The sequence below is a fragment of the Pipistrellus kuhlii genome, unplaced genomic scaffold, assembly GCF_014108245.1.
Source record: "Pipistrellus kuhlii isolate mPipKuh1 unplaced genomic scaffold, mPipKuh1.p scaffold_m20_p_4, whole genome shotgun sequence".
In the NCBI taxonomy this organism is placed as follows: Eukaryota; Metazoa; Chordata; class Mammalia; order Chiroptera; family Vespertilionidae; genus Pipistrellus; species Pipistrellus kuhlii.
In genome coordinates this window covers 35978690-36005550 of record NW_023425540.1, presented here as the reverse complement: position 1 = coordinate 36005550, position 26861 = coordinate 35978690, and the positions used below count along the sequence as shown (strand labels likewise).

Genomic DNA, 26861 nt, shown 5'->3' with positions numbered 1-26861 from the left:
GGAGACTACTGTCAAGTCATTTTCTGTTTTTATTTTGCTTTTATTGGTGGGTTTTAAACATAGTGGAAGGAGAGAATTTAAGTAAATGGGGCCAGGATTGAAAAAAGGGTTGTTTTATGGGTAGAGGTGGTGGTGGGTGATTGGTTTTAAGATGGGAGACCTGAGCATGACTGCAAGGAGAAGAAATATGTAGAGAGAGCATATTCTCTCCCAATGGAATGTATTCATTAGCTCCTACAGGGAAGAGCATGAGGACATAAATTCCATGTGCTCTGGAGCATGCCAAATGCAATGTGGCTGATTAATAAAGCTTGGAGGCAGATGAGGCAGAATCACAGCTCTTCTTGAAAACTGGGGAGCAGATTCACTATCATGGTTTTCTCTGCACAACTGCCTCCCCTGAGCTGAGATCCTCCAAGAGCCTTCCATTTTCCCATCTTGGGTCTCCACAATGGGGTAAATCAGTGATCATTGAAATCTCACAGTACAAATTACATTAAATGGACTGAACTTTGACTCATAGCTGTGTGTGCAGATAAGCAGAGCAGTGTCACGCGGAGGGATCAGAGGGCTTTGTGTCACATTCAGTTCTCATTTACATCACCACCAGCCCTCCTAGTTCCTCAACTTGCCCCATCCCAATGGAGAGATACTGACAGAGATGCAGGGGTGCTGTGGGACAAATCTGACAGGGGTGACTATTGCCTTTATTATAGACAGAAGCCTGGTGCACGGATTCGTGCAATGGTCAGGTCCCTCAGCCTGGCCTGTACCCTCTTGCAATCCAGGACCCCTTGGGGGATGTTGGAGAGCTGGTTTTGGCCTGATCCCTACAGGCCAGACCGAGGGACCCCACTGGTGCACAATAGGGACCAGGGAGGGACCACTGGGGGGCTCTAGGGTGTGTCTGGCCGATATCACCCAGTCCCCATAGGCTGGACCCCAGTAGCAATCTAACCTACCAGTAGAAGCCTCTGTCCCCTGGTGGTCAGTGTGCATCATAGCGACTGTTCAAACAGTCGAATGAACAATCGGACACTTAAGCATATTAGGCTTTTATTATATAGGATTTCAACCCTGTCTCTCTCAGTGGCCCACATGCTGACTTTCCCAAAGAGAATTTGATTCATTAAACTTCCAGGTTGTATGGTTAGTTTTCATTTCAAAAGTTTTTAAGAATTAATGAGTTGTATATAGGTTTCTAGATCTGTCTAAGTTGTTTAGCAATTTAAAAGACTAATATAGGTAATTTTCCTAAAGTTAAGCACACTCAGGATCAGGGTTAAGAGAATCCCATCAGCAAATCAAGTCTCACAAAGGAAGTTTTCTGGAATACAGGGAAAACTTAGCACTATTTAACCCTTCTTAGACTAAATTTGTTTTCTGCAATTCAACAATTACAACTGTCACTAGTGTGTAAACATTCACAATTTTATTGTCAATTTTTCTTATTAAAACTATATAATATACTGTATATATATTCTCCTACTTTAAAGAGAAAATCCTCTTTTTAATTGAATTATGCATGTCATCCCTAGGCCATGTGAGTAAAATCTAGTCATGGTCAAATTTCCTTTTGTTTTATAACAAAGAGTGAGAGAAGTGACAATTTGTTTTATGTTCATTAACTGTTGTTGGCAAACCCTAGACTCTAGGGGGAGCCAAAGACTCCCCCTAATTTTGCCAGTTAGGAAGAACTCTTAATCAGAGGAGAACAAAATGGAAACTTCAGAGACTTCAAAATGAGGTCAGTGTGGTTGGAGTGGGAAATTATATCTTCATTGGGATCATTTTTCTCTTCCATGTGTTTTCTCGTGTACATCTCCTGCCCCCACTCCTCTCTACTCCCTCCCCCACTCCCTCCAGCTTCTCTGGAGAACTGTGAGATTCTAACAGCTGCCACCAGCCCTACAGAAGCATCTCTGACCTTTTAGAAAACTACTTCTTTCTTACAAACCACAATATGTCTCCACAAATCAATATCACTCTTCCACCAGCAGTTTTATAGGCAAATTCATGGACTGGTTTCCAAGAAACATCAGCAGTGCCTGGCAGCTTCGTTAATTGGTTAAAACATTAATTATTATCACCAACCTGCAGTAGGCACAGGATTTACCCAAACCTTTGCTAATCGGGTAATGATTTGATGTAGTTGATGCATTCCCCTGGTGCTACTGAGGGACTTACCACTTTTGTTCTATCTTCTTTGACCCAGTAGCTCTCTCAGCTTCAGGAACAAAATTCTAACTGACAAGCCTGGGATAAAATACATCTGTAATACCCCTAATTCCTAGTTTTTCACCACCCTGCCACAGTGTCCAGCCACATCTAAGACATTTCCTCTGAACATTATGTCAAGTTTGGATGCTTAGTACAGTGCTCTAGTCACAGAGATCTGAGCTAATCTGGTCACACCAGCAAATTGGAGTGACAGTCATCATATTGCCACAGTGATTCCAGGGCCCAGCAAGCTTCTAAATGGAATCCCTAGCTGAATTTCATCAACTAACTACCCAATGTTCCTGGATTAACCCATTCTTAACATACATTCAGAATTCTCCCAAAGGGGTTTGGTGGAACCATTGTTCATTCTCCACCTACTTCATCCACTAAAATGTATTTTATGCTCTTATTTTGTTATGTTTTTCTGTTATGACCAGTTAGGACAACTGCCTGACACAAGAACCCAGTTAAGCCAGCAATACTTTAAATAACAGATCATTAATTAATGGTGAAAAATAGAGGGAGGCTTACTTACCACAGCTACGTTAGTGCCAAATTACTTCCTCGAGATTAATGTCACACCAGAAGAATTAATTAAGCAATGGTGTCTACAGGGCAGTGTCAGAGCACAGCAAAGGAGCAGAGCAAGGAGTTCTTTTCAGGGTAAAATTGGCCACTGGAGCATCTCCGGAACATCAGTGCGGAGCTACTCAAACTCCTGGAGCCCATGTATTTTCAGAAAAGATAGATGGTTTTATGTTTTATGAGAAAATCTGATGGGAACCTTTGCTCTCTGGACTTTACAATGCATGCTTACTAGAATGTAATTCAGTTGCATGATCCAATGTGAAAATGCCTTAATTCTGCAGAGGAGGGTCACTATATAATTATGCAGAACTTTCTTATACTAACAGTGGGGACTTCCTTTCATTATTCTTTTTAAAAATTGTATTTTTCAATATTATTTTGTACTAGTTTTAGGTGTACAGTATAGTGGTTAGGGAGCCATATACTTGACAAAGCGTTCTCTATCAGTGATCTAATTCTGCAAGGTATATCAAGTAGAGAAGGGGCCTTCTGTTTCATGGAACCCCATGCCCAAGCATCCCATCTTAGAAGAACCCCTTTACACTAGCACACTTGACCGTGAACACTGGTTCTCTGAAATGGGAAAAGAGCTCTGCCGCAGAAAATTTGGGCCTAGGGTGCGGAAGAGATGGGAGTTTGTGGTGCCGAGACAGGGCTCTGCTGTTAATCTGTGTCATCCAAATAACTTGTCGTTTTGTAGAAGGAGCACCCATGCATGCCCACACACGCTGCACTCCCACACTTGAAGGTGTGGGGAAAATAACTCAAGGGAACATTTGCCGAGGCAGCATGTATTGGTGCGGCTGTCTGTTAGCTCATGGAGATTTGCGGGATTTATTGGCCATAATATCCAAGGGTGACTTCGACAGAGGTGCCTTTTATTTTAATTTATTGAAGTTCCATTTCTTCTACCATTTTACAGCTGAATCTGGGCTAAGCAAACACATTTAACAGCTCAAGTAGGGGGCTGTTGATTCTAATTATAAAGTTGGTATCTAGAAGCCCAGTTCCTGCTTCCTCTCCCCTGCCTTTAAAAAGCTTTGGAATTGAAGCCAAATCACCTCAGAGCCCACAATGCAGGGATGTGGAATGCTGCTGCGTCATGATGTGCTGGGTCAACTGATAGAAAGTTCCTTCACTTTGGAAAAAACATGCCTAAAACTCTTACCCATGAGAGTGTTGAACCCTTACACCATATCTTCATTTCTATTCTGGGCATGATATAAACACAAGATACCACAGGGCTGAAACAATAGCAGTATACTTGGGGAATGGCAGGCTTGAGGCCCTGGGGTTAGTCAGGGACAGGAGGAGGAGACATTAGGTATTTATGTCGCCCCCCCCCCCAAGCCCCACCCCCACCCCACCCCACACACATACACGACTCTTTCTTTCTGGCCACATCCCATTCTAGATGTGAGTTTAAGCCAGATATGTCTCCAGGGCAGCTATCACTTTCCTGGACTGGGCTTGGCACAAGGCAAGGCCTCTCACTCTGGATCTTGATTCTGTCCTCGCTTTCTACCCCAGTCTGTCCAATCTGTCCTGCTGCCTCTCCCCTTCCTTCTCCACCGCCCCCACCCCTCACCTCTCCTTGGCCTCACCTTATTTGCTCCCAGCTACTTGGATCTTTTTTACTTTGATCTTAACCTAACAAAACAAAACCAAAAACCCCACGCTCAATAGATACTGCTCAGCAATAAACAGGAACAAATGATTAATACACACAATCACTGATGGATGTCAAGGGCATTATGCTGAATCGGGAAGAGGGGAAGCCAACTGCAAAAGGCTACATACGATATGATTCCATTTCTATAAAATTCTCAAAATGGATAAATTAAGGAGATAGAGAACAGGTCAATGGTTGCCAGGGGTTAGAATTGGGGTTAGGAAGCATGAGGGAGTTTCTTTATGGTGATGGAACGGCGATTCTGGGCCATGACTGTGGTGAGGGGATACAAATTGATATATGTGATAAAATTTCTTAGACTTATACCCACCTTGTAAAAGAGTGAATGCAAAAAAAAAAAAAAAAAAATCCTGATGAAATTTAATTATGGTCTATATTTGAATTAACAGTATTATACCAATGTCAATTTCCTGGTTTGGCAATATACTTAGGTTTTGAAAAATATTATTATTGGGGAAAGCTGAAGGGAAGGGTAAATAGGAACTCTTTGTACTATTTTTACAACTTCTTGCAGGTCTTAAACTATATATATCCCCAATAATACAGCTGTGAGTTCCATACCCCCAGCAGTACATCCCAAGAAAGAATAAAAATCACAATTCTTAGTGAAAATATATGAAACTTAGTGTCAAGTTGAAAATTACTTGGTATTAAAAAGGAAAATAAAACACAACTGGATAAGTCACCTGATTTAACCTGTGGTATGTCTTCAGCTGGCAGAACTCAAGCAGGAGGCACATGAACTAGAGATGATGTTCAAATTAGATGTGTCACATCACTCAGATCTGCTGGCTTTTCCTTTAGCAACTGCTTTCCACCATATAGTTCTTATTCTATGTGCAGATTATAAATTTCTTATTGATATGAACAACAGTCCCTAATGTACATGACTATTGTATGGAAATGGTCTTGAGAGTATCTAAAAAGGGAACAGAGTAATTCTCTAATAATCCAAGAGTTCGTGAAAAGAATTAGAAGCCAGTAAAAAACTCTTAATAATTCTAGAAATGATTCAAATATTTAAAGAAAACATGATACCTTAAAATTTTTATTGTTCTGCCAGACCAGTGTGTCTCAGTGGTTGAACTTCAATTTTTGTTTATGTCATATGCCTGGTTTGTAGGCTCGATCCCCCGTAGGAGGCATAGGAGCACAGGAGGCAGCCACCTAATGATTCTCTCTCATCATTGATGTTTCTATCCCTCTTTCCCTCTCCTTTCCTCTCTGAAATCAATTTTTTAAAATAACATTTAAATTTCTTTTAATTGTTCTCACTTTAAGGAAGTAGGTAATCAGATTTCTTTTTTACACATTACTGATTTTTTAGGTTGAGAAGAAGGGAGAAGCGGGAAACATCCATGGGAGAGCACAATACCAATCACCTACCTCCTGCACACCCCTCACCAGGGACTGAGCCCACATCCCATGCATGTGCCCTGGCTGGGAATAGAACCAACAACCCCTGAACTGGAGTCCTAGTTCAGTAAGTATTAATATCTGCTTGGTGAAGTATGAATGCATGCTCTATGAAGCAAAGGGGTTTACAGGCAAATCATTTTGGAAATATTATCTCACTTTTGCACATTCTAGGCTCTAAGAAGTCCTACAGTAAAGACTTGAATACCTCCTGGGACCAGAGTGAGCAACACTGCTCTCAGGACCACAGCCTGGTGGAGAGGAGGAGGGAACACAGGCATCCACAGCAAAAAGATGGGATCAAGCAAGTCATACCTCATGTCCCAAGAAACACTCCAGGGCTCAATGCATGCAAGCCAGCTACCTCTCCAGAATTACTACTGTCACATTATTTGATAGGATGCCATATGATATGTATGCAGTACTCTTTTTTTAAATAACCATCTTCCTTCTGCTTAAGAAACATGAAGATAACTCATCTTTCATAGAATCTCTGCATCACAGAGAGCCGGAACTGATAAGTTGGGAAACTTCTGGTGCTATCTTCTCATTTTACAGATGAGTCTGGACAAAGCTAATCAGCCACCCGACTCTGAAGGAACCCTGGACTCTGATTCCCCACCCACAGCCCCTACAGCGTAAGTTCTTGTCTGTTATGTGCTCCTTACCGCATTTAGCATCCTGTGATATTAAATGACAATGACTAAACCATTAAAGTCAATTAGTCTTTCTAACATCACACTACAAAAATAAGGACAATATTAAAATATATAGCCATTTCTTTAGAAGCACATGGAATATTTTGGGGGGCAGGGAGGGAGGAAGATATACAAGGACAAGAATATCATTACCTAGCCGAGACCGGTTTGGCTCAATGGATAGAGCGTCGGCTTGGGGACTGAAGGGTCCCGGGTTCGATTCCAGTCAAGGGCATGTACCTTGGTTGCGGGCATATCCCCGGTGGGGGTTGTGCAAGAGGCAGCTGATCAATGACTCTCTCTCATCGATGTTTCTAACTCTCTCTCTCTCCCTTCCTCTCTGTACAAAATCAATAAAATATATTAAAAAAAAAAAAAAGAATATCATTACCTGACAGTACTTCCGCCCATCACCAGGTCAATGGGATCTGGAAAACTTCTTAAAAGAAATTCTATTTAAATCCTTTGGCCATTTTTTAATTCATTTTTTTGTCTTTTTATAGTTCTTCATATGATGATGATGGATACAAGTCCCTTATCAGATATATGTTTTGAAAATATTTTCTTCTCTTCTATGGGTTGTCTTTCCATTTTTGTGATGGTGTGCTTTGAGGCACAAATATTTTTAATTTTGATACCATCTAATTTATATTTTCCTTTTGTTTCTTGTGTTTTGGTGTCATATCTAAGAATCCTGGGTCAAATCAAAGATCATAAGGGTTTTGTTTTCTTCAGAATTCTAGTTTTTACCTCTTACATTTGACTTTGATCTAGTTTGAGTTCTCTTTGTATAAGGTGTGAGGAAAGGGGTCAAACTTCATCCCTTTGCATGCAACTATCCAGTTGTCCCTGCACCATTTGTTGAAAAGACTATTCGTTCCTCATTGGATGGTCTTGGCACCCTTGCTAAAATCAGTTAACCTTAGTTTTATGTTTATTTATGGACTTAGAATTCCATTTCTAACTTTGTGAGAAAGTTCCTTACAAAGTTAAAAATAGAACCACCCTATGATCCAGCAACCCCACTTCTGGGTATATATCCCAAAGAATTAAAATCAGTATCTTTAAGATACAGCTGCACTCCCATATTCACTGTGGGATTATTCACAATATCAAAGACATGGAAACAACCTAAATGTCCACTGACAGATGAATGGGTTGTAAAATGTGTGTATACATACAATGCATTGCATTGTGACTCCAAGAAAACATGACCTGGGATCCCACACACATGATGATGTACAGTAGGAGTCTGCGGGAGCCACTATCACATGCCTAGGTCCCTACATTATAAATGTAGTATGCCCAACCCTGGCTGGTATTGCTCAGTGGTTAGAGCATTGGCCTGAGCGCCAGAGGGTCCCAGGTTCAATTCCCAGCCAAGGGCATGTACCTGGGTTGCAGGTTCCATCTCTGGCCTGGTCAGGGCACATGCAGGAGGCAGCCAATCATTGTGTCTCTCTCACATCAATATTTTTCTCTCTTTCTCCCTCTTTGTTTCTCCCTCCACCCCCCATTCTCCCTCCCATCCTCTCTAAAAAATCAATGGAAAAAAATATCCTCTGGTGAGGATTAACAACAAAATTTAGTGTGCCCAGTGTGGGGTGTGGCGGGCAGGCGTGTGTGCGTGTGCGTGTGTGTGTGTGTGTGTGTGTGTGTGTGTGAAAGAGAGAGAGAGAGAGAGACAGGAACCTTTTTACTGATCTAGCAGCATCCCAGGGGACAAAGTTGTAGTGCAGGTCATAGAGGACCCTCTGACTGAGTCAGTGCACCCCCAGGGAGTGGCCAATTGGGAGCTGCCTTTCTCCCTCACTCAACCGCCCTGGGCAGTTCTGTACTGTTTATCATTGCTATGTGTGTGCTTCAATGTGAGCATTTCAGCAAAGTTTATTTTATTGTTAAATCCAGAGGCACCAGTAAATAACACTGTTTTCAATTTGGAAAAATAAATAAAACGAGATAGGAGCAGCTAACCCCATCTGCTCCTGGTTTGCTAACTTATCTCTCAGATAGGTTCCGGATGTGATTATTGGCACACAATGACGCAGAAGTAATGGCTACAGATCTGCAATTTTCCCCTTGAAGAGATGGTAAGTATTTTTTTTCAGCTGCTCCAGTCTATGGTATAATTAAGTTATTAGGTGTATTATCCCAGACAAATATATCTTTCTACCCTATAACCTATTTTTCGACACTGATTTGTTTCCTACCCTTTAGAAATAAACATTAAAACTTAATTTGGCCGTTAATCTGACACGTAGCCTTTCCACTCCCTCTGGAGCAGTCCAATGGCCAACGTCCTCTTCTCAGCCATGCCCCCTGAGGCACTCCTCAGTTATGGCCACCTCCTCAGTCCTGAACGGCCCCTGCTCTTGGCCTCCAGGCAGCAGAGACTTTTCCTATCTTTCCAATCATTTATTTTATGACTTTCCTCTACTCAATCCTGAAAGCAGTCACTAAAGATCTACATTGGCCCCCTTCTCTTCCTGTGTTCTCCCCCTCAACCCACATCCTCTCCTATGGGCTCTGCGTCTCTCCAATGATCTCTCCAATGTCCATTCAAAGATCTCTCCAATGTCCATTGCTAGGGTGAGTTTCCCTATCAAGCCACAGAATCCACTTCTAAATGCTCTCCTGAACCATTTCTAATGAGCATCCTGGTTGCCACCTCAAACTCAACAAAAATTCACTGAACACCACTGACCACCCAGGCTCTGTGCTACGTACCACAGAGCCTGTGAATAAGACATCCAGTTCTTGTGATTACTTGAACAGTCTGTTGTAACTAGTCTGTTCCTCCCATGCACTGCTCTTCCCTCCTTCCGACCAATCCCAGAATTCCAAGTTCTACTTAAGGCACTGCCACTCAATACAACACTTGGGCGTGAAGCCTCAGTGCCATATAGCTTCTCTTCCCTGCTCCCATAGCTAATCCATAGTGAAGGTCCAAGACTTTCCTTTCTAGTCCCTCTGCCATCATCTCTCACCACCCACAGGCTAGATCATTCAAATGCAAATGAACCTTAACTTCTGGCCAGCTTGCTCCTCTCCAAGCCATTCTGAGCACAGCAGTCTCTCCATGGCGTGTTCTCACCACATTACTTCTCTGCTCACACATCAAAGGCTCCCCACCTGCTTTGGAATAAGCTCATTTAAAGCTCTCCCTGAGCAGGGAGCTGCCGGCCCTTCTTTCCAATTGCTCCCCACCATGTATGTTTCACTTGAACTGACCTGAACCCCGATGTAGTCACAATACTCAATCCAACGTTTTCATGCCTTTGTGCTCTGGCTCAGTCTATTCTCTCTCCAAATTCTACCCACAATTCAAAGCCTGGCTCAACTACCACAATCTCCTGAAGGCTTTTTAAATCCACACCTCCCTCAAACACAACCTCAATCCTCTACTTTCCATACCCTTTTGACAACAAGCTTCTCGTGTCTGGTTGATCTTTGTCCCAAAACAGAGAAGAATGTCCTGCACCAACTCGGTAAGAATTTGAATGCATGGATGGAGGAGTCCCCTTTCTGTGGGAGAACTGGTAAAGTTGAAAGGTGGCATTCTACAAACACATCTGAAATCTATTAAATTGAAAAATAAGTGGGTAATTATAGAAACAAAGGAGTCTTAGAAGCCAGCCGCCTCTCACATGTATAGTCCACCTCCGTTTTTGGGGATGTGCTTGCTTACAGCTGAACTGAGTCCCACCTCAGGCCTTTCTTCCTGTGAGCAGGTCAGTTAACTCTTTTTGTTTTCAATCAGTTCTTTTCACACAGTAATACTTTTAATATTTCTCACTTAACTAGATCCTATTGAGAAAACTAAGCTACTCTCAGAAAAGCTATTTACTGTCACGTAGATAGGAAGAAGAAAGATGATCATTTTACCAGCACAGCTGGGCACTGAGGAACTATCACGGCCACACTGCGCCTGCACGTTGCGGTTCATTCTGGGATGTGTAACTGTAAATATAGTCGGGGACAATGATCCCCCCCACTGTGGAGGAGAAAGACCAGCCTAAACAAGTCGGTTCCCGCCAAAACCGGTTTGGCTCAGTGGTAGAGTGTTGGTCTGTGGACTGAACGGTCCCAGGTTCGATTCCGGTCAGGGTCAGGGGCATGTATGTTGGTTGCGGTCACATCCCCAGTAGGGGGTATGCAAGAGGCAGCTTGTCAGTGTTTTTCTCTCATCGACATTTCTAGCTCTCTGTCTCTCTACCTTCCTCTCTGTGAAAAATCAATAAAAATATATTAAAAAAAAAAAAAAAGTCAGTTCCCATTTCAGGAGGAAAAACCAAAAGCACATCCTGCAGCTGTTGATAAAGGATTTACTTTTTGGAAAGAAAACCTTTCCTCAAAAAATGGCACCAAAAGCCCCCTTGTAATGCATGTTACTATATATTGGTGGATAAGGAAAACACTCTCGAGTACTTTATAAAACTCCCTTCCCATTGTTTAAATTCAGAATATCATTTATAATCTTCCTAGGGACCCTCACCTCTGTTCCCGACCAGCAACCCAGCAACTTCAGGCCCCTCCCTGTTATTACATTTTCAACTGCACAGGACACACCACCAACTCCAGCATCTCCTCAAACACAGGAGACAGGCGAACTCCATCCATCATCTGTCTCTGAGGGCAGCCAGGAGCACCCGCCCATCTCCAAAAGGACTTCCTTTTTGTATTGTGGTAACATTCCTGTAACATAACATTTGATTCATGCTACAACATGGATGAATATTGCTGGGTGAAATAAGCCAGACACAAAAGCACAAAAGACTATCTGATTCCACTTACATGAATTATCTAGAATAGGCAAATCCATAGTGACAGAAAGTAGATTAGGATTACCAGGGGCTGAGGTGAAAGGAAATAGGGAGTTACTGTTCACAGTGATGAAACATTTGGAAAGAGATAGTGGTCATTAAAGTCAGTCAATCATACACTTAAAAATAGTTAAAATTAAATTGAAGGTAAGAACTATATCTAAGGACCTCTTTTACTCCTCTCTTACAATATTAAAGGCCAATAAGAAATTTCTAAGTTTAAGGTAAGAATGTCAATTGCAAATATGTGGATTAAAAATACTAACTTTAATGATTTTTGAGACTGATTCCTCAAACTGAAAGTAATCAAACGGTTCTCGGCTCTGAAACATTCTGCAGGAAGCTGACATCCTACAAAAGCCCCTGTTGGGTGAGACTATTGAGGGGCCTGATTTCCCATGAAGGATGCAACTGCATCTTGATGTGTGGAATTCAAACCTACAAGTCTGTATTATTTGTATTTGGCTTGATCCAGTTATCAGATGCTTAATAATTTAGATTGCCTTACTTAAACCAAAGTCCAAAATTAACAAATCACCCAGTTCTCATGACTTCAAGGGGTCCCCAGACTGACTTAGGACACACAAGGCCGGTACTAACAGTGGGTCAGAATTCTCACGCAGGAGGGTAGCACAGAGGGATACGGAGATTCAGCCAGCGAGAAGCAGCCTTCAGTTTCAGAGCTGTATTATGGGGAATCTTCCAGTGACCCTCGGGGGGACAGAAAGGCATTTACTATCACATTCTCATAGTCCCAAAAAGCTGCTTATTGGCACGTTTCAGAAATGTGGCAGGGAGTTCTGGTCACCCCTGTCCTATGAAAATGAATCTCAGACTCTTTGGATGGAGACATCTTAGTCTACTTGGCTCAACTCCACTGTCATGCCTTTTCTCTCAGGAGATTGTGGGGGACCAGAGGAAGCAAGGCCCAGGAATATAACGGCGGTGAATTACTGAGTCATCTTCTCCAATTTGACAATAATGAATCCAAATAAGATTTTGCTAGTGTTGGTGGACAGGACATTCTCCAGAAGCCAATAACTTTCTAATTCCAATTAGGATCACTGTGATAGCCAGAAGGTTAAACAGAGCCACAGGGCACACCCACCAGAGACCAAACCTCCCTCTGAAATAACGAGGCAGGCGGTCAAGGACCAGGGGATCAGGCGGAGTACGGAGCTGCTGACCCTGAAATCTGCAGTGTACACTTTTAGGGTCTTATAATTCAGAGAACAGTTGGCCACGATAATGTTTGAGGTTCTAAATATTACTAAAGCTTTGTAACCCCCAGTGAGAAAGCATTTGAACCCATAGTGATTAGGTTCCCTGCTTCACTGGGTGGGTCTCACTCAACAAGCCACTGAGTGAGAAACCAGCCCCTCTGAAGGGCGAACACAAGGGAAGAGCAGCCAGTGAGGTGCTTATTCTGCTCTGATAGGTGAGAGCTGGGGTGGGACTGAGCCTGATCATAGCTTGAGGCTAAAATGGTTATAGCATCCTTCCTGCCTTAGATCTCAACCTACCCTCCACCCAACCCAAACAACTCTTGGACAGGAGCTAAGATATGGTCTCACCGAGTTCTCACTGTGAGGCACAGCACTGTAAGGTTACAGCAACCAGGAGAATGTGTGGTGCCTGAGAAAGTCCTGCCATGTTAATGAAAGATGGGGAGAGTATGCAGAGTCAGAGGCATACTGTCACTTCACTCAATACACAGACTCCTTCTTTTAAAAACTTCCTAGCCTTTCTCTGGATGGGTGGCTCCATTGGTTGGAGCATTGTCCAATACACCAGAAGTTTTAACGTTCCATTCCCACTCAGGAAACATACCTACGTTGCGAGTCAATCCCTGATTGGGCACGTATGGGAGGCAACCAATTGATGATTTTCTTTCACATTGATGCCTCTCTCTCTCTCTCTCTCTCTCTCTCTCTCTCTCTCTCTCTCTCTCTCTCTCTCTCTTATCCCTTTCCTCTTTCTCTAAAAATCAATAAAAACACACTCTGGTGAGGATAAAAAAGCAAAACAAAAACAACAACAACAAAAAACTTCCTAGGTATGACCATTGATCATTGTGTTCATCTGACGAGTCAGTTCCAGCAGTCAGTAACTTCTTAAATGCCAGACCATTCTCCTCAATGAGATTTTCCTCACCACCAGTCCCTAACTAGTGCTCAGCAGGAAACCACCATCTCCCTGGCTAAGGCCATTGGCAGGTTGATTGTAAATGAGATGGCTCCCAACCATTGGATGCTTCAGCCCAAATGGGAAGTAGTCCAATGGGCATCCCTCTGCAAATGTCCCCACAGATCTCAAAGTGGAAAGCCTAAAACAAAACCTTCCATCTTTCTCCCTCCTACTAAACCTCTACTCTGTATGACCTACATGGATGAACTGCCTTCCGTTCATTAACCCGCACCTCCTCTCCTTTCCAAACTCATTGGCTGCCTAATCCTCACAGACTATGCCCCTGGAGCAGCTCTCCAACCCATGCCTTCTCTCTACTGCCTCAGTCAGGTCCTTCCCCTTCAAGGTCTCCTGCCTGAAGTTTCCTTATTGACACTTTTTTTTTCTTTTGTACAGTTATGGACACTTGCTTCCTTGTACTAGTAATCCATACTCATGTGTGATTTCTTCATACTTAACCATAACTTCCTTAGATACGGAAACCTTGTCTTTTTTCCCCTTCCCTATTGTGGTAACCCTGGGCTTTGCACATAATAAATATTCAATAAATCGACTTTAGCAATAAAGAATGGATTATCTGAAAGTGACTGCACTTATTCCCCTAAAGAGCGGCTCATTGGACAATTGAATATTTACCCTTTTCCCAGCACAAGTAACCATCTCAGAGGCAAACAGACTAAACACACATACGCGTTCATTCACGATATGACCTTGGCTACCTTTAAGTTAATCTTCCAGCCAATACAAAGAGACCCATCTCCCACATAATGAAAGCATAAATCGGTTTTTATTCTTTGTTCCTGGCCGGCCTTGAGGAAAATGACACAATGCTTAGTAACAAATGAGAAATTATTTTGCAAATCATGTCCTCCCAATGCCACCAAACATGGGTCATGCATCTTTCCTTCCTGCATTTTGATCCCATTGCTGTGACTTAGTGTGATAATTATATTACAAAGCTATTATCCGATGAAATGAAAATGACAAAATAATTTAAATGATTGTCTAAAAAGGTCTTGGTTATAATTACAATGGCAAAATAACTGAAATGCAGGTCTGGAAGGCACAGCTCTGAAGCCATTAAGATGCTTCTATGTGGACTCACAACACTGAGTGAAACTGTACATGCCTGGGGACCCATCTGTAATTCCCTAAAGCTGGCAACATGCATGAAGAAATCAAAAGGTCTGCGCTCCAGTTGTTCCACAGCATAATCTATACTTCTTAATGCCGCCTGCGGTAGGAGGTGGGAGTGGGGTGACTCCTCAGGGATGGTAGGCTATAGGACAATCAAATAAGAACCATGTGCCATATGGTGCTTCCATTCAGCGCTGAAGATAAAGACACAAAGGCAAGCTCAGCTTAGATTTTCCTGAAATGTTTCCAATATAAAAGGTGGGATCATAACATGAAAAGACTGTGTATTCTCAATTTAAGCCTGCAATTACTAACTATATGTGTGAATGTGTTCCTAAGGATCTATCTTCTTAAAACATTCTGCTGATATATTCCTTTAACAAAATCTTGATAATTATGTGATGCCCACTCTTACAGCAGCTATACTTCCTCTCCAAAGGGGAAAAAATAAATGAAGTGAAAGATTTGTCACAGATATGCTGGAATATCAATTTAACAAATGACTAAGGATCCTACTCTGAACCACATTATGCATTTTGATGGTTGAACATCCAAATGTGTCTACTACTGGCAAAAAAAAACAAAACAAAAAAAAACAGGCAAAATATGCTCCCCTCTCACACCTTCCACCTCACAGTCTTCTTTTAAAGAAGCCAATACTAGAAATTAACTAGCATGAAAGGAGTAAGATATAAATCCTTTCATTCATGACTATCCCTCTTACTATCACAGAGCAGCGACAGTCTAATTGTTTTTCACCCAGATAATTTCTCAGCATCCATGATTATAACATTATTTAATAGAATGACAAAGTTTCCACAAAAGGAGCTGTATATTTTTGTTTTTCAAGCTTTAGTTGAAAAAGTCACTTGGAAATAGAGATAACAGGTATTCTTACTCTCTTTCACAGACTCTGAAACACGTAAAGATTTAATATGCACATAAGCATGATCCCTGTGGCATACTTAGCAAAATGTACAAGTGTTTGAAATAGACTCTTAAATTGTTGGGGATATTCCACTGTGTGCAGATTTCTCTACCTTCTTACATTCACTGCCCAGTGGAAATAAGTGAACAAATTAACTACAGCTTTTAACAATACGAACCTTAAGTCCATGGCAACTGTATAACAAAATTCAAATATGCTATCTAGGTTTTTGTTTTATTTTGTTTTTTTATAGGAAGGTCATATTATTTTTAATACATATCAATGGAATAATAATAAGATTTGAAATAGATTTTTAAACCCTATGAGAAAAATAAAGTCTTTACAGTTTAGGCACAAAGGTATGAACTTTGAAAAAGATAGAAAAAGTCATGTAGAGAAAAATCTATGAATAAGACTAGCTGAAAAAATTAACACGAAAACATACACATAAATTACAAGAAAAATAAAAATTAGTAGGGTCCCGAAGTATTTTAACTAAAGTATTATACATACATAAAACTGAAAATTTGAAATCACATTTGTCAGAATTTTGTAGAATTAACCTCTGTACTTAGGAAAATGACAAAGAAGTTTCATATGACAGCTTACCTTTGGAAGTCGATAAAGGATAAACCAATGTTACATTTATAATAATATAAGTTAAAATAGTATAACTTACTTTAAAATGCATGAAAATATAAGTTGGGTTGATGATGGACAGATAGGTGATAAAGGAAAAACCTAGCTGGTTTGGCTCAGTGGATAGAGCGTCGGCCTGTGGACTGAAGGGTTCCAGATTCGATTCTGGTCAAGGGCACATGCCCTGGTTGCAGGCTCCATCCCCAGTGGTGGGCGTACAGGAGGCAGCTGATTGGTGATTCTCTTCATTGATGTTCCTATCTTTCTCTCCCTCTCCCTTCCTCTTGGAAATCAATAAAAATATATTGAAAAAAGAAAATACAGTAATGTTAATGATAGAATCTAAATCATTAACAATTCTTTGGATTTCTTTGTATGTTTAAAATATTTTATAATAAAGGTTGGGGAAAAATACAGTGCTCTAGACAAATTGTATTTATTCTATTTGTTAACTATGATCAGCAAATAAACCTCTTTCAAAATTTGTCCCTCTGACCTGATGCACTCACCTAGCCACCCGGATCCGGAATTTGGTATGCACAAGTCCGTCTCGGCGCTGGGCAACACAAAGCCAACAACAAACACCTCCACACCGTCCGCCATGAGGGCCATGCCCAGGACAAAGAAAAGGGTCCACTGAAAACGGCCATGACCACACTCTTGGATTATCAGCTCATACTGCTGAGCTAGTTCTTCCTCGTCTGCTTTCCTCTCCTTCTCCAGCTCCTGGCGGTCCTTGTACTCATCACCCTTGGGCTGCCCCATTGACACGATGCTGTCTTTCCCTTGGTTCGTACTGGGGATGCCCTGATACTCCCCTTCGTAAATCTCATCATCTTCATCGTGACCCTCAGTAGCTTCACTGGAGCCTTCATCATCATTGGCCTCCCCACCGTAGGTTTCTCCGGGCGGGTAATAGTCATCGTCCTCTTCTTCGTCCTGGAACCGATTGTAGGACCTCTGGGTGTATTCATCCTGGGCCCGGTCCACTGCTTGATTCACCTTCTTTACTGTTTTTTTCTTCACCTCTTTGGCAATGTCCTTGGCACCCTTCACCAGTGAAGTCCTATCCCTGTAAGAGTCTTCCATGGTATCTCAACTGATAGCCAATATGAAGGTGGGAATTTTTTATAGATCTTTGGTCAGTGGCTCAGCCCCAACAGCATCATCCACTTTGGGTTCAAAACAGAACTGCAAAAAAAGAAAAACCACAGGGGATATTCATTATTCCTTTCAACATCTTTTTCACCCCCTATTTCTTGCTGTCTTTTCACTGTCCCCTCAGGCTAAAAACACATTCTTTGCCTTTCATTTCTTTGATATCAATGTACACATGCACAGTGGATCCTGGTTCTCTGCACCTGGAGTATGTAGGGTCTTTACTGTTGTCATTGTTTTGTTTTATGGAACTCTGACCCCAGGTTAACTTTGCATAGGATGCAAATAGGACACCTGTCACATTTAAATATATATCCAGCATCCAGCCAGTGTGGCCCAGCCAGTATGGCTCAGCCATTGAGCATTGACCCAGGAACCAAGAGGTCACTAGTTTGATTTGCAGTCAGGGCACATGCCCAGATTGTTGGCTTGATTTCCAGAGGGGGGGGGGGATGCAGGAGGCAGCTGATTGATGATATTCTCTCTTATTGATGTCTCTATCTCTCTATTTCTCTCCCTTTTCCTCTCCCTCAAAATCAATATAAAACATTTAAAAAAATTATATATGACACATATTGAAAATGATACAAAGATATATCCTTATTGAGAAAAATAATATTGCTCATACACATTTACACACACTACAAAGGCAAAACCAGAATATGAGAACAATCTTATCTGACCTTAATTCCTCACATTAACCACCCCCCCCCACAACACACACATACACAAAAGCAGGCAAGCAGCCCTATATACCGTGCTATTAAGTTGTATATATATTTGTAAAATGTATTTTCCCTCTACTTTCATTGTATTTCCTTCCTATAAACATATCAGAGATTCACAGGGCACTCTAAACAGACAATGAGTATTTTCCCCTAGTATAGCAGCCACGTCCTTAGGAAACTGGAAGAGTTCATAAGATGATTTTGCAGACATCTTTGGTAATCAATGAGTCAGAACATTTGCTTGTTTAGTGGGAGGCCTGCCCTTTCAGAAACAACCTCAAGACAGCGGGGGGCAGGTAAGCCACATGCAATGTCCCTTCACATCCCCACCCTGTAAGTACTCTGTCTCTACTTCCTTCATCTCTGGACACTCCGCCTCCACTCCCACACACATACCTCCCTCGCATCTTGTCCAGCTGCCACTCCAGTGAACTGCTGTCTGGGAGACCAGGGTCAGTGGTCTGCCCTGCCCATCACTTGGTTTTCTTTCTCACTGACAGCCCCCTAGGTCTTGGTTCATTATATATATATTTTTTAACAATGTAGTTTATTTATTTTTTTTTTATTTATTTTTTTAATCCTCACCTGAGGATATTTTCCCATGATTTTTAGAGAGAGTGGAAGAGAGAGGAAAAGACAGAGAGAAATATCAATGTGTTTTTCACATTGATCGGTTGCCTCCTGCACGAGCCCTAACCAGGGCCAGGACTGAGGAGAAGCATGCAACCAAGGTGCATGCCCTTGATTGGAATCAAACCCAGGACCCTTCAATACACACGCTGATGCTCTATCCACTGAGCAAAACTGGCTAGGGCTTAGCTCACTGCATTTGAACTGACCTCATGGTAACCAATCTTACACTTGTCCACTGAGCTATCTTCTTTGGTGGCCCAAGTGAGCCAATATCAGGCCCACCCTTGTATGTTCTATATAATAAAGAGGTAATATGCAAATTGACCATCACACCCTTGCACAAGATGGCCACCCCCATGTGGTCACAAGATGCCTGCTACAAGATGGCAGACAGGTGAGGGCAGTTGGGGGGCATCAGGCCTACAGGGGAGGGTAGTTTGGGGGGACCAGGCCTGCAGGGAAGGGCAGTTGGGGGCAACCAGGCCTGCAGGGGAGGGCAGTTGGGGGGACCAGGCTGGCAGGGGAGGGCAGTTGGGGGAAACCAGGCCTGCAGGAGAGTGATTAGGGGGGTAGGCTAGCAGGCAGAAGCAGTTAGGTGCAATCAGGCAGGCAGGCAGGCAAGCAGTAGGGAGCCAGCAGTCCTAGATGGTGAGAGGGATGTCTGACTGCCTGTTTAGTGGGATCGGGCCTAAACTGGCAGTCAGACATCCCCTGAGGGGTCCCAGATTGGAGAGGGTGCAGGTTGGGCTCAGGGACACCCCTCCCCCTGCCAACAGTGCACAAATTTCATGTTCCAGGCCTCTAGTAGATGACATAAAGGTGAAAACGTTATTCTGTTCCATTTTTGTTGTTGTTGCTGTTAATTCTCACCTGAAGGTTATTTTTCCCATTGATTTTTAGACAGAGTTGGCGGATGGGGGGGTGGGGGGTGGGGTGGGAGAAGAGACAGAGAAACACTGATGTGCGAGACACATTGATTGGTTGTCTCCTGCATACACACACCCCTACAACAAGATTTGCGCCCTTGACCGGAATCAAACTTTAGACCACTCGGTCAGAAAGCAACACTGAGCCAAACTGGCTAGGGCTGCCTCGTCATTAATCCCCAAGCCCTGGGCTGTGGCAGCATTCCAAACATGAATTTATATAATGGCCATTTCTATTTCTTCCTTTTGTACCAAGTATAAAATATTTGGTAAGTGGCTATTACAAACATACATTTAAACTGCTCATTCAGACATCACTAACAAACCCAACAATAGAGACAAAAAGATGTTTGTTTATAAATGGACTGTGCTTCATTACTGCCGAATCCCTACAAATGCCCTGCAACAGGCAAGACAAGCGTGGCTCAGCACAGACCTGTGTTTTGGAAGACAACAAAATGAGATTAAAGTAAATGTGATTATAAGGCTTTCTGCCCAGTGTCTTAAAGGACTTTTCTGTTCTCTACCTTCTTTCTCTTCGGAGAGCTGAGGGGCAGAGGAAGGGAGAGATGCGAAGAACAGGAGGGGAGTCAGGAAAAAAGGAAAGGCAGTGAGAAGAGGGTGAGGATGGAGTGCTCAGGAACTCCAGGAGGCAAGAGAAAGAGAAGGGAGAACAATGAAGAACAATGCTGGAGAAGGAGAGACATTTCCTACTTTAAAAATTGGAGGCAAAATGAAAACATTTCATACAATAAATGAAGCCAACGGCTGTACTGCCCATAAACGGATGATCGTGTCAGACACTGTCAGCAGCTGCTTCCTGTGCACAGAGCACCATAAACACTGCGGAATGAGATCCGAAGCCTGGCCAGTATGAGAGCATGAGAGCAGGGCCCGAGTAGCCTTAAGGCACCCCACCGCTCCTCTGCCTGCACCCCTCTCCCCCTTCTCCCTTCCCCTAGGGCAGTGCCTGCTAGGAAAGCTTCTGCAATCGCTTCTTCTAATCAATGGTAAATAAACTCACTGCATTGGCTTTTCTGCTTTTGCTCTCAGTCACAAATATTCTAACCTCATGCTTTAGAGGGGTTCTCACCCCTTCCCCCAAAAGGCCCTTTCAGGGAGCCCCCTATAGACAGAAAGCAGGCATGGTGTCTCCAATGTCATAGCTATGACAGAGAAGTAGATAATTCTAACCCCTAACTGCTCTAAGCATGTGAGCAATGAAAAAAGAAAAAGAAAAATTACGATTCAACTTTTCAGTGTTGAAAAACCCTTTTTGTGAAAGTCTTGATCTGGCCCCAGACAAGGAATGAGTGCACAACCTCTTTCTGTGATGTGAGGATCCTCATGATGGCCCACGAAATTATTTGGTCTGGCCCTGCCAAGGCATTAGGGGTGAGTTAACTGTTTGACCAAATATAGCAGACTAATTTTTAAATTGATAATTTTGTGTGGCCCAGAAGCTAATCCTATATAATAAGAGAGGAATATGCTAACTATCCATTACACCGTGAGGCGTAACGACTGTCCACGTAATGACTGGATCACGGATCTGCAGGAGGGTGGGGCAGCGAACTATAAGCAGGTGGCGGAGAGCTACAGAAGGGGGCAGGGCAGCAAGCTATATTAGTCTATAATAATAAAAGTGTAATATGCAAATTACCAAACAGCGGTCCCCATGAAGCCGAGGCTGCAGCCCGGGATGGAGGCAGCCTCCAAGGCTGCGAAGGCCTACTCTTGCACAAAGTTCATGCATTGGGCCTCTAGTGATGTAACAAATACTCAAATGGCCCTTGGCAGAAAAAGGTTTCCCACCCCTGTCTGCTGATTCTCAGATCCTGATGGAAGAGACTGGGTCTTGTAGTTTCTAGTCCCATTAAAGCCAAGAACAGTTTTCCATACTTTTGTATAAACAAGGGCAGGTATGAATACTTATTTTAAAATTCTGTGTAAAATCAGATGTTTGTAGATGTTGCCACTGGAGAAAACAAGGTGAAAGATACAGGGGATCTCGGTGGATTGTTGCAACTGCTTGTGCATCTACCATGACACTCAAATAAAATGTGAAACAAGAAACCAAGTTTGCACCAGCTTTACTAAGCAATCTCAGAAAATGTGCAAGCTGCTTTGCTAGTGGGGGGACAGCTCAGGGGAGGAGTTGTCTTTTATGGCGATGCCTCTCTCTCTGGTAAACAGAAAAACGAAAAAAAAAAAAAAGCTGGGCTCATCCCAGAGATCAATAGGAACATGGCAGACTGTTATCTGAGTTGAAATTTCTGTCAAATCAGAGAAAAATGTTGTTTTCTCGTAAGTTCCATTTGATTACTAGTGAAATTGAATATCTCTTTCCTTGTAAAATACTTTACCTTTTGCCCATTTTTTTGTATTGAGGTTTATAGTTGGCTTAATGCTGGCCTCCAGAAAGATACATCTATGCCCCCTAACCTCCAGACCCTATAAATGTGACCTTATTTGGAAAGAGGTATAATTACGTTGAAGATCTCTGGATTATCTGGGTGGACCTTAAATCTAATGGCAAGTGTCTTTATAAAAGAGAGAAGAGAGAAGTAGGCCATATGAAGATGGAGGCAGAGACATTAGAGTTATATAGTCATTAGCCAAGGATTCCTTGGAGCCACCAGGAACTCAAAGAGGCAAGGAAGGAGAACCCTCTGTTCAGTGAGTACAGCCCTGCAACATCTTGAAGCGTGAGAGGAAAAATGCCTGTGTTTTAAGTTCCCCAATGTGTTAAGCAAACTCACAAAGTCTTTTTCTTATTGAATTTTAAAAGCTCTTTATATAGGAAAGATCTAAACTCTTTGTCATACATGCTGTAAATATTTTTTTCAGACGGACTTGCCAGGTAAAACTATTAAACTATTATTATAGTTTATTATAGGTTCTTCTTGCATGTTTCCTGGTCATTTATTAAGGCCCTCCTGAACTTCCAAAATTTCCAGCTAAACTAATTTTCATTTCATTGTTTAATGCTTAGTTCTAGAATTTATTTTGCTATATTGTGTGAAAGGGGAATTGTAAAAAGTAATCAAGTATCTCAGAAACATTCATTAAAATGCCTCTTTTATGAAACAAAAAAATTCCTATATGCATTAGTACCTACTCAGTTTTGAATTCTGTCCAATATGTTTATCTACTCTTGCCCTCCTACCATTTAGCTTTAATTTTTATCACTTCGTTATAAGTTTAATATCTACTAGTGCTAGACCTCATGACTCATCCTTTACAAATATTTATTTGAATCAATTTTCTCTTCCAAATGAACTATTCATTAGAATTTAATTAAAATTATACTAAGAATTTCATATTAAAATTTTCGTTTGAATTTTAGTGAGAATTTTACTGTTGGCAATTTTAAGGGAACTAAAAGTCTTACAATAGTCATCTCATCCAAAAATGTAAATTCACTCAAATCTTTCATTTGACTCTGTTTATGTTTTCTTATTATACCTGTTATTTAATAAATAAAATGCACACATACACTTAAAAACAAATACATATTTGTTAATTCTTTATTTATTTGTATATTTGTTTATTGGTTTCTCAGAACCATGTCATATATTTTTGCCACAAACTATAGTTTCTGTTGCATTCATTCAGTGGGCCGGGAGTGCACTGTGGGGAACACAGGCAGAGAAGTTTGGTGGTGGACTAGATCAGATGAACTGCAAGTGTCGGACTAACTTGCTTGAGGACAATTCTGAAATCTGAAAGGGAAAGTTCAGAATCATGGAGGCAGTGCTAGCTCAGCTTTCCTCTCTAGACCCTTCTATAGACCTGGGTCCTTCTCTGGTAAAGGGTTAAAACAGTGTGGTGACTGCAGAGGGATGGATGGGTGGACGTGGAAGAGGGTATATGTGGGATAAATGGAGATGGAAAAAGTAAAATAAAATAAAGGGAGGAAGCAAGTTTTAAAAAGAAGAAGCTACTTTGCAGAAGAACTGGTAAGAGACTTGAGGTGTCTTTAGTGGAGCCCGAAAGCATGCCCTGCTCTTGGATTCCAGTCGCTAAGGGGAAATCCGATGCCTGAGAAGCATCAAAGCAATCTGCATCAGTAAGCATAATCAGTAACAAACTGTCGCTCACAATTCTTACCCTCAAGTAACAGCAAAACACTCTCTTCCATGAAATGGCCAAAGGTATTCTGACAGATGACTTCCCTGATATTGCAGAGGCTGGCCATCTACAAATGTATAACTACCTGTGTGAAGGTAGTCAATCCTACTTCTTTCATGGGCCTTCTGAAGCACATGAGGGAAATTCAGAGAGAAGCAAAGCCAGGAATTGAGTTCCTTCCTGGAAGCACATGGGTTAACACAGTGATTGGCAAAATCATTTGTCAACAGAGCTGCAAGCCATGGTATGCCGATTTGCTGACCACTGGGTTAACACAAAGGCCTTCCAGAGCAGGAAGAATAGGAGAAGGGTGACTTCCCTCAATAACTCTCATCTCCCCTGCAATTATAAAAGGACTCCCAGGAAGGCCTGGGGTGGAACCAGAGTTGGGTGGAACAGGGGGGGGGGGGGGGGGGGGAAGAGGAAATGGAAGACATCTGTAATACTGTCAACAACAACAACAACAACAGACCCCAAAAGATCCAACCATTCATTCATCATGTATTCATTAAGCACCTATTATGTGCCAGGCACTCTTCAAGGAGCGGAAAAGAAGAGATTGAACAAATCACACAAAGTCCCTAAGTGTAAGGAGCTTCCTTTCTAGTGACAAGACAGATAACAAAACAAACACATACATACTTTCAAGTAGTGATGAGTGCTGCAAGTAAAAATTCAAGTAGGGTAAGAGGCTGGGGCAGCGCTGGCCCCCAGGACTTCCAGAGATGACAGAGAAGTTCTATACCTGCTCTGTCCAATAAAAGCAGGACAAAGATTTCCATTTCAATAAGCACACCTGGCTGGTAGCTACCTCACTGGAAAGCGCGGGGACAAAGCCTGTTATTTAAGAGAAGCTGTTATTTAAGAGAAGCGGTCATGGTGGGACCCTGTAAGTAGAAGCCTGATGAAGGCCAGGGCATAAGCCACGCTGTTTCCCAGGGACTCAGAGCTTTCTGGACACACAGAGCAGCAAGAACAAAGGCCGCAGGTGGAGAATGGCAGGGAGACCGGTGGCTGAGCAGAGTCATGAAGGGATCACAAGGGAAGTGGCTGGGCATAGATCATAAAGGGCTTTGAGGCCCACAGTAAGGGCTTGGGTTTTCCTCTAGGTGAGATGGGATTACAGTAAGGGATCTAGAAGAATGGAGCTTAATAAAGTCCGATTTACCTGAACATTGGCAATAACTCATCTTTAACTAACTCTCATTAGCCCTGCTCCTTCACATTTTTATTCCGATTACAAACATCTGATAATATGACAACTTCAGAATACAGGCAGCATTTATGAAATATCTTTAAAGACAGGTTCGAGGATGAAGGAGAGCTGGGAAAAAAGGTCCTCAGTACAGACCAAAGGATCAGGAGAAAAAGACAGGTCTTATCTGTACCTGCCTTTTTAAATAAGATCTGTGACCATTTATCCTTCTCTATATTCACTTGATCTCTCATCGGAGCTATTTCAAAATGAGACTCGTTTCAGTTTCTCTGCTTGCCCACCTCTGGACACAGAGGGAAAAGAAATGGATCCAGGCAATTTATAAATGAGATAGTTATATCTTATGCATTTAGAAGTTGGCTATGGAGCCAGTGGAATACTGGTGTCGGGCAGTTACTTAGACCCAACGTTGGAATACAAATGAGCTGTGTCATCTATATCCCACCTCAGTGGAGCACACACATGATTATTCCTAAGTTTATACAGAAACGCCAGCACACCCCTTGAGCAAACATGTGTCTGAGACATAGTAAAATGACCTATATGATTAGACACAAACAGTGATCCTGTGAACACATGTGGGTTCTAACACCGCTTTTGCCACTCACTAGCTTTGTGACACGAGGCAAGACATTTATGGACTTCAGTCCATGGCATTGCCTGTAAAATAGAAAATAAAAGTGCTCTTGGGAGGATTAAATAAAATAACATCAAAAGGCAAAGCTTGGTACTGGGTACCTAACTCAGTAAGTGCTAGCTGGGTATTATAGAAGAACGTCCTTTACCCATCATCCAGCAGTGACAGTGCCGTCTCCCTTCCGAAAGGAGCAGTGACTATTAAACACGGGCTGCTGAGCTCTGCTCTGGCCAGGAGCTCAGGCTGGGAGTGTGCAGGCAGCACAGGCTCAGTCTGGGTGTTGACGGGCTGTTGCCGAGATACACTCACTCCCTGAGGGTTAGCAGCGAGGAGAACACCAGGAAGCATGCCTGTTTGTCCCCTTGCCTTTTCTGAGCAAGTCAGGCAATGTGATCAGCATGCTGGCAGAGTTTTTAATGCAATTCAGAGGCAGAGCCAGAGTTATCAAGTCTGCCTCACTAAGATTGCATTGATAACAGCAAAACACTCTCCCGGACCTCGGTTAACTCCCTTGGGCATCAACAGGATGAGGGGATAGATCCCCCAACTCCTCCAAACACACCCCCCCCCAACAATTCCCCCAGGCTTGTACAGTATTCCCTTGAGTGTCTGAAAATGACTTATTTTTCCTGCGTTGTACATGCTTTCCCTAGTAAATATTGATATTTCATTTTTGCAAGGTTCCTAGGGCGATGGCTACAAAAGCTGCCTTTGTTTACTTCATCAACTCCGAGCTCATGATGAAGTCCCCAGAGCACTCTCCCCAAGGGCTGCTCTGTTCCTCGTTCCTATTGCCTGCAGCTCGGAGAACGGAGGGCAGTACCAGAAACTCCTCAACACCCCCACCAGCATTCTGTGCCAAATGCCCCGCAGCTTGGACACCAAGGTGTTTTGTGGTGCACAGTCCCTGCAGCATGACCCACAAAGCAAGAGAACTGGAATCTTCACTGACTCCGTGTTCCATGTTCTGCCCGGGTTCCCTTGGAACCAGATACTTCAGCGTGATCAAGGTAGCCACTGGAAAATGGGTGCTCTGGTCTCTCCTTTGTTTCTTTTGTAACAAAGCTTTCTCCTTCACTGTCATTGGTGAAAAGAGC

At 42.5% G+C, this 26861-nt stretch overlaps 1 protein-coding gene across 2 annotated transcripts in view; it reads right to left on the bottom strand.

The window, feature by feature from the left end:
* The window catches only part of SV2C (synaptic vesicle glycoprotein 2C), a 132766-nt gene that overhangs the window by 82703 nt on the left and 23202 nt on the right, over positions 1-26861 (bottom strand). The window contains exon 2 of one of the 2 annotated variants that reach the window (XM_036409771.2): positions 16842-17523. In XM_036409771.2, coding sequence (XP_036265664.1) covers positions 16842-17421 — 580 coding nt within the window. In that variant the 5' untranslated portion in view covers positions 17422-17523. Of the gene's footprint in view, positions 1-16841; positions 17524-26861 lie in introns of those variants that run through there. The other variant, XM_036409772.2, reaches the window with a different exon arrangement.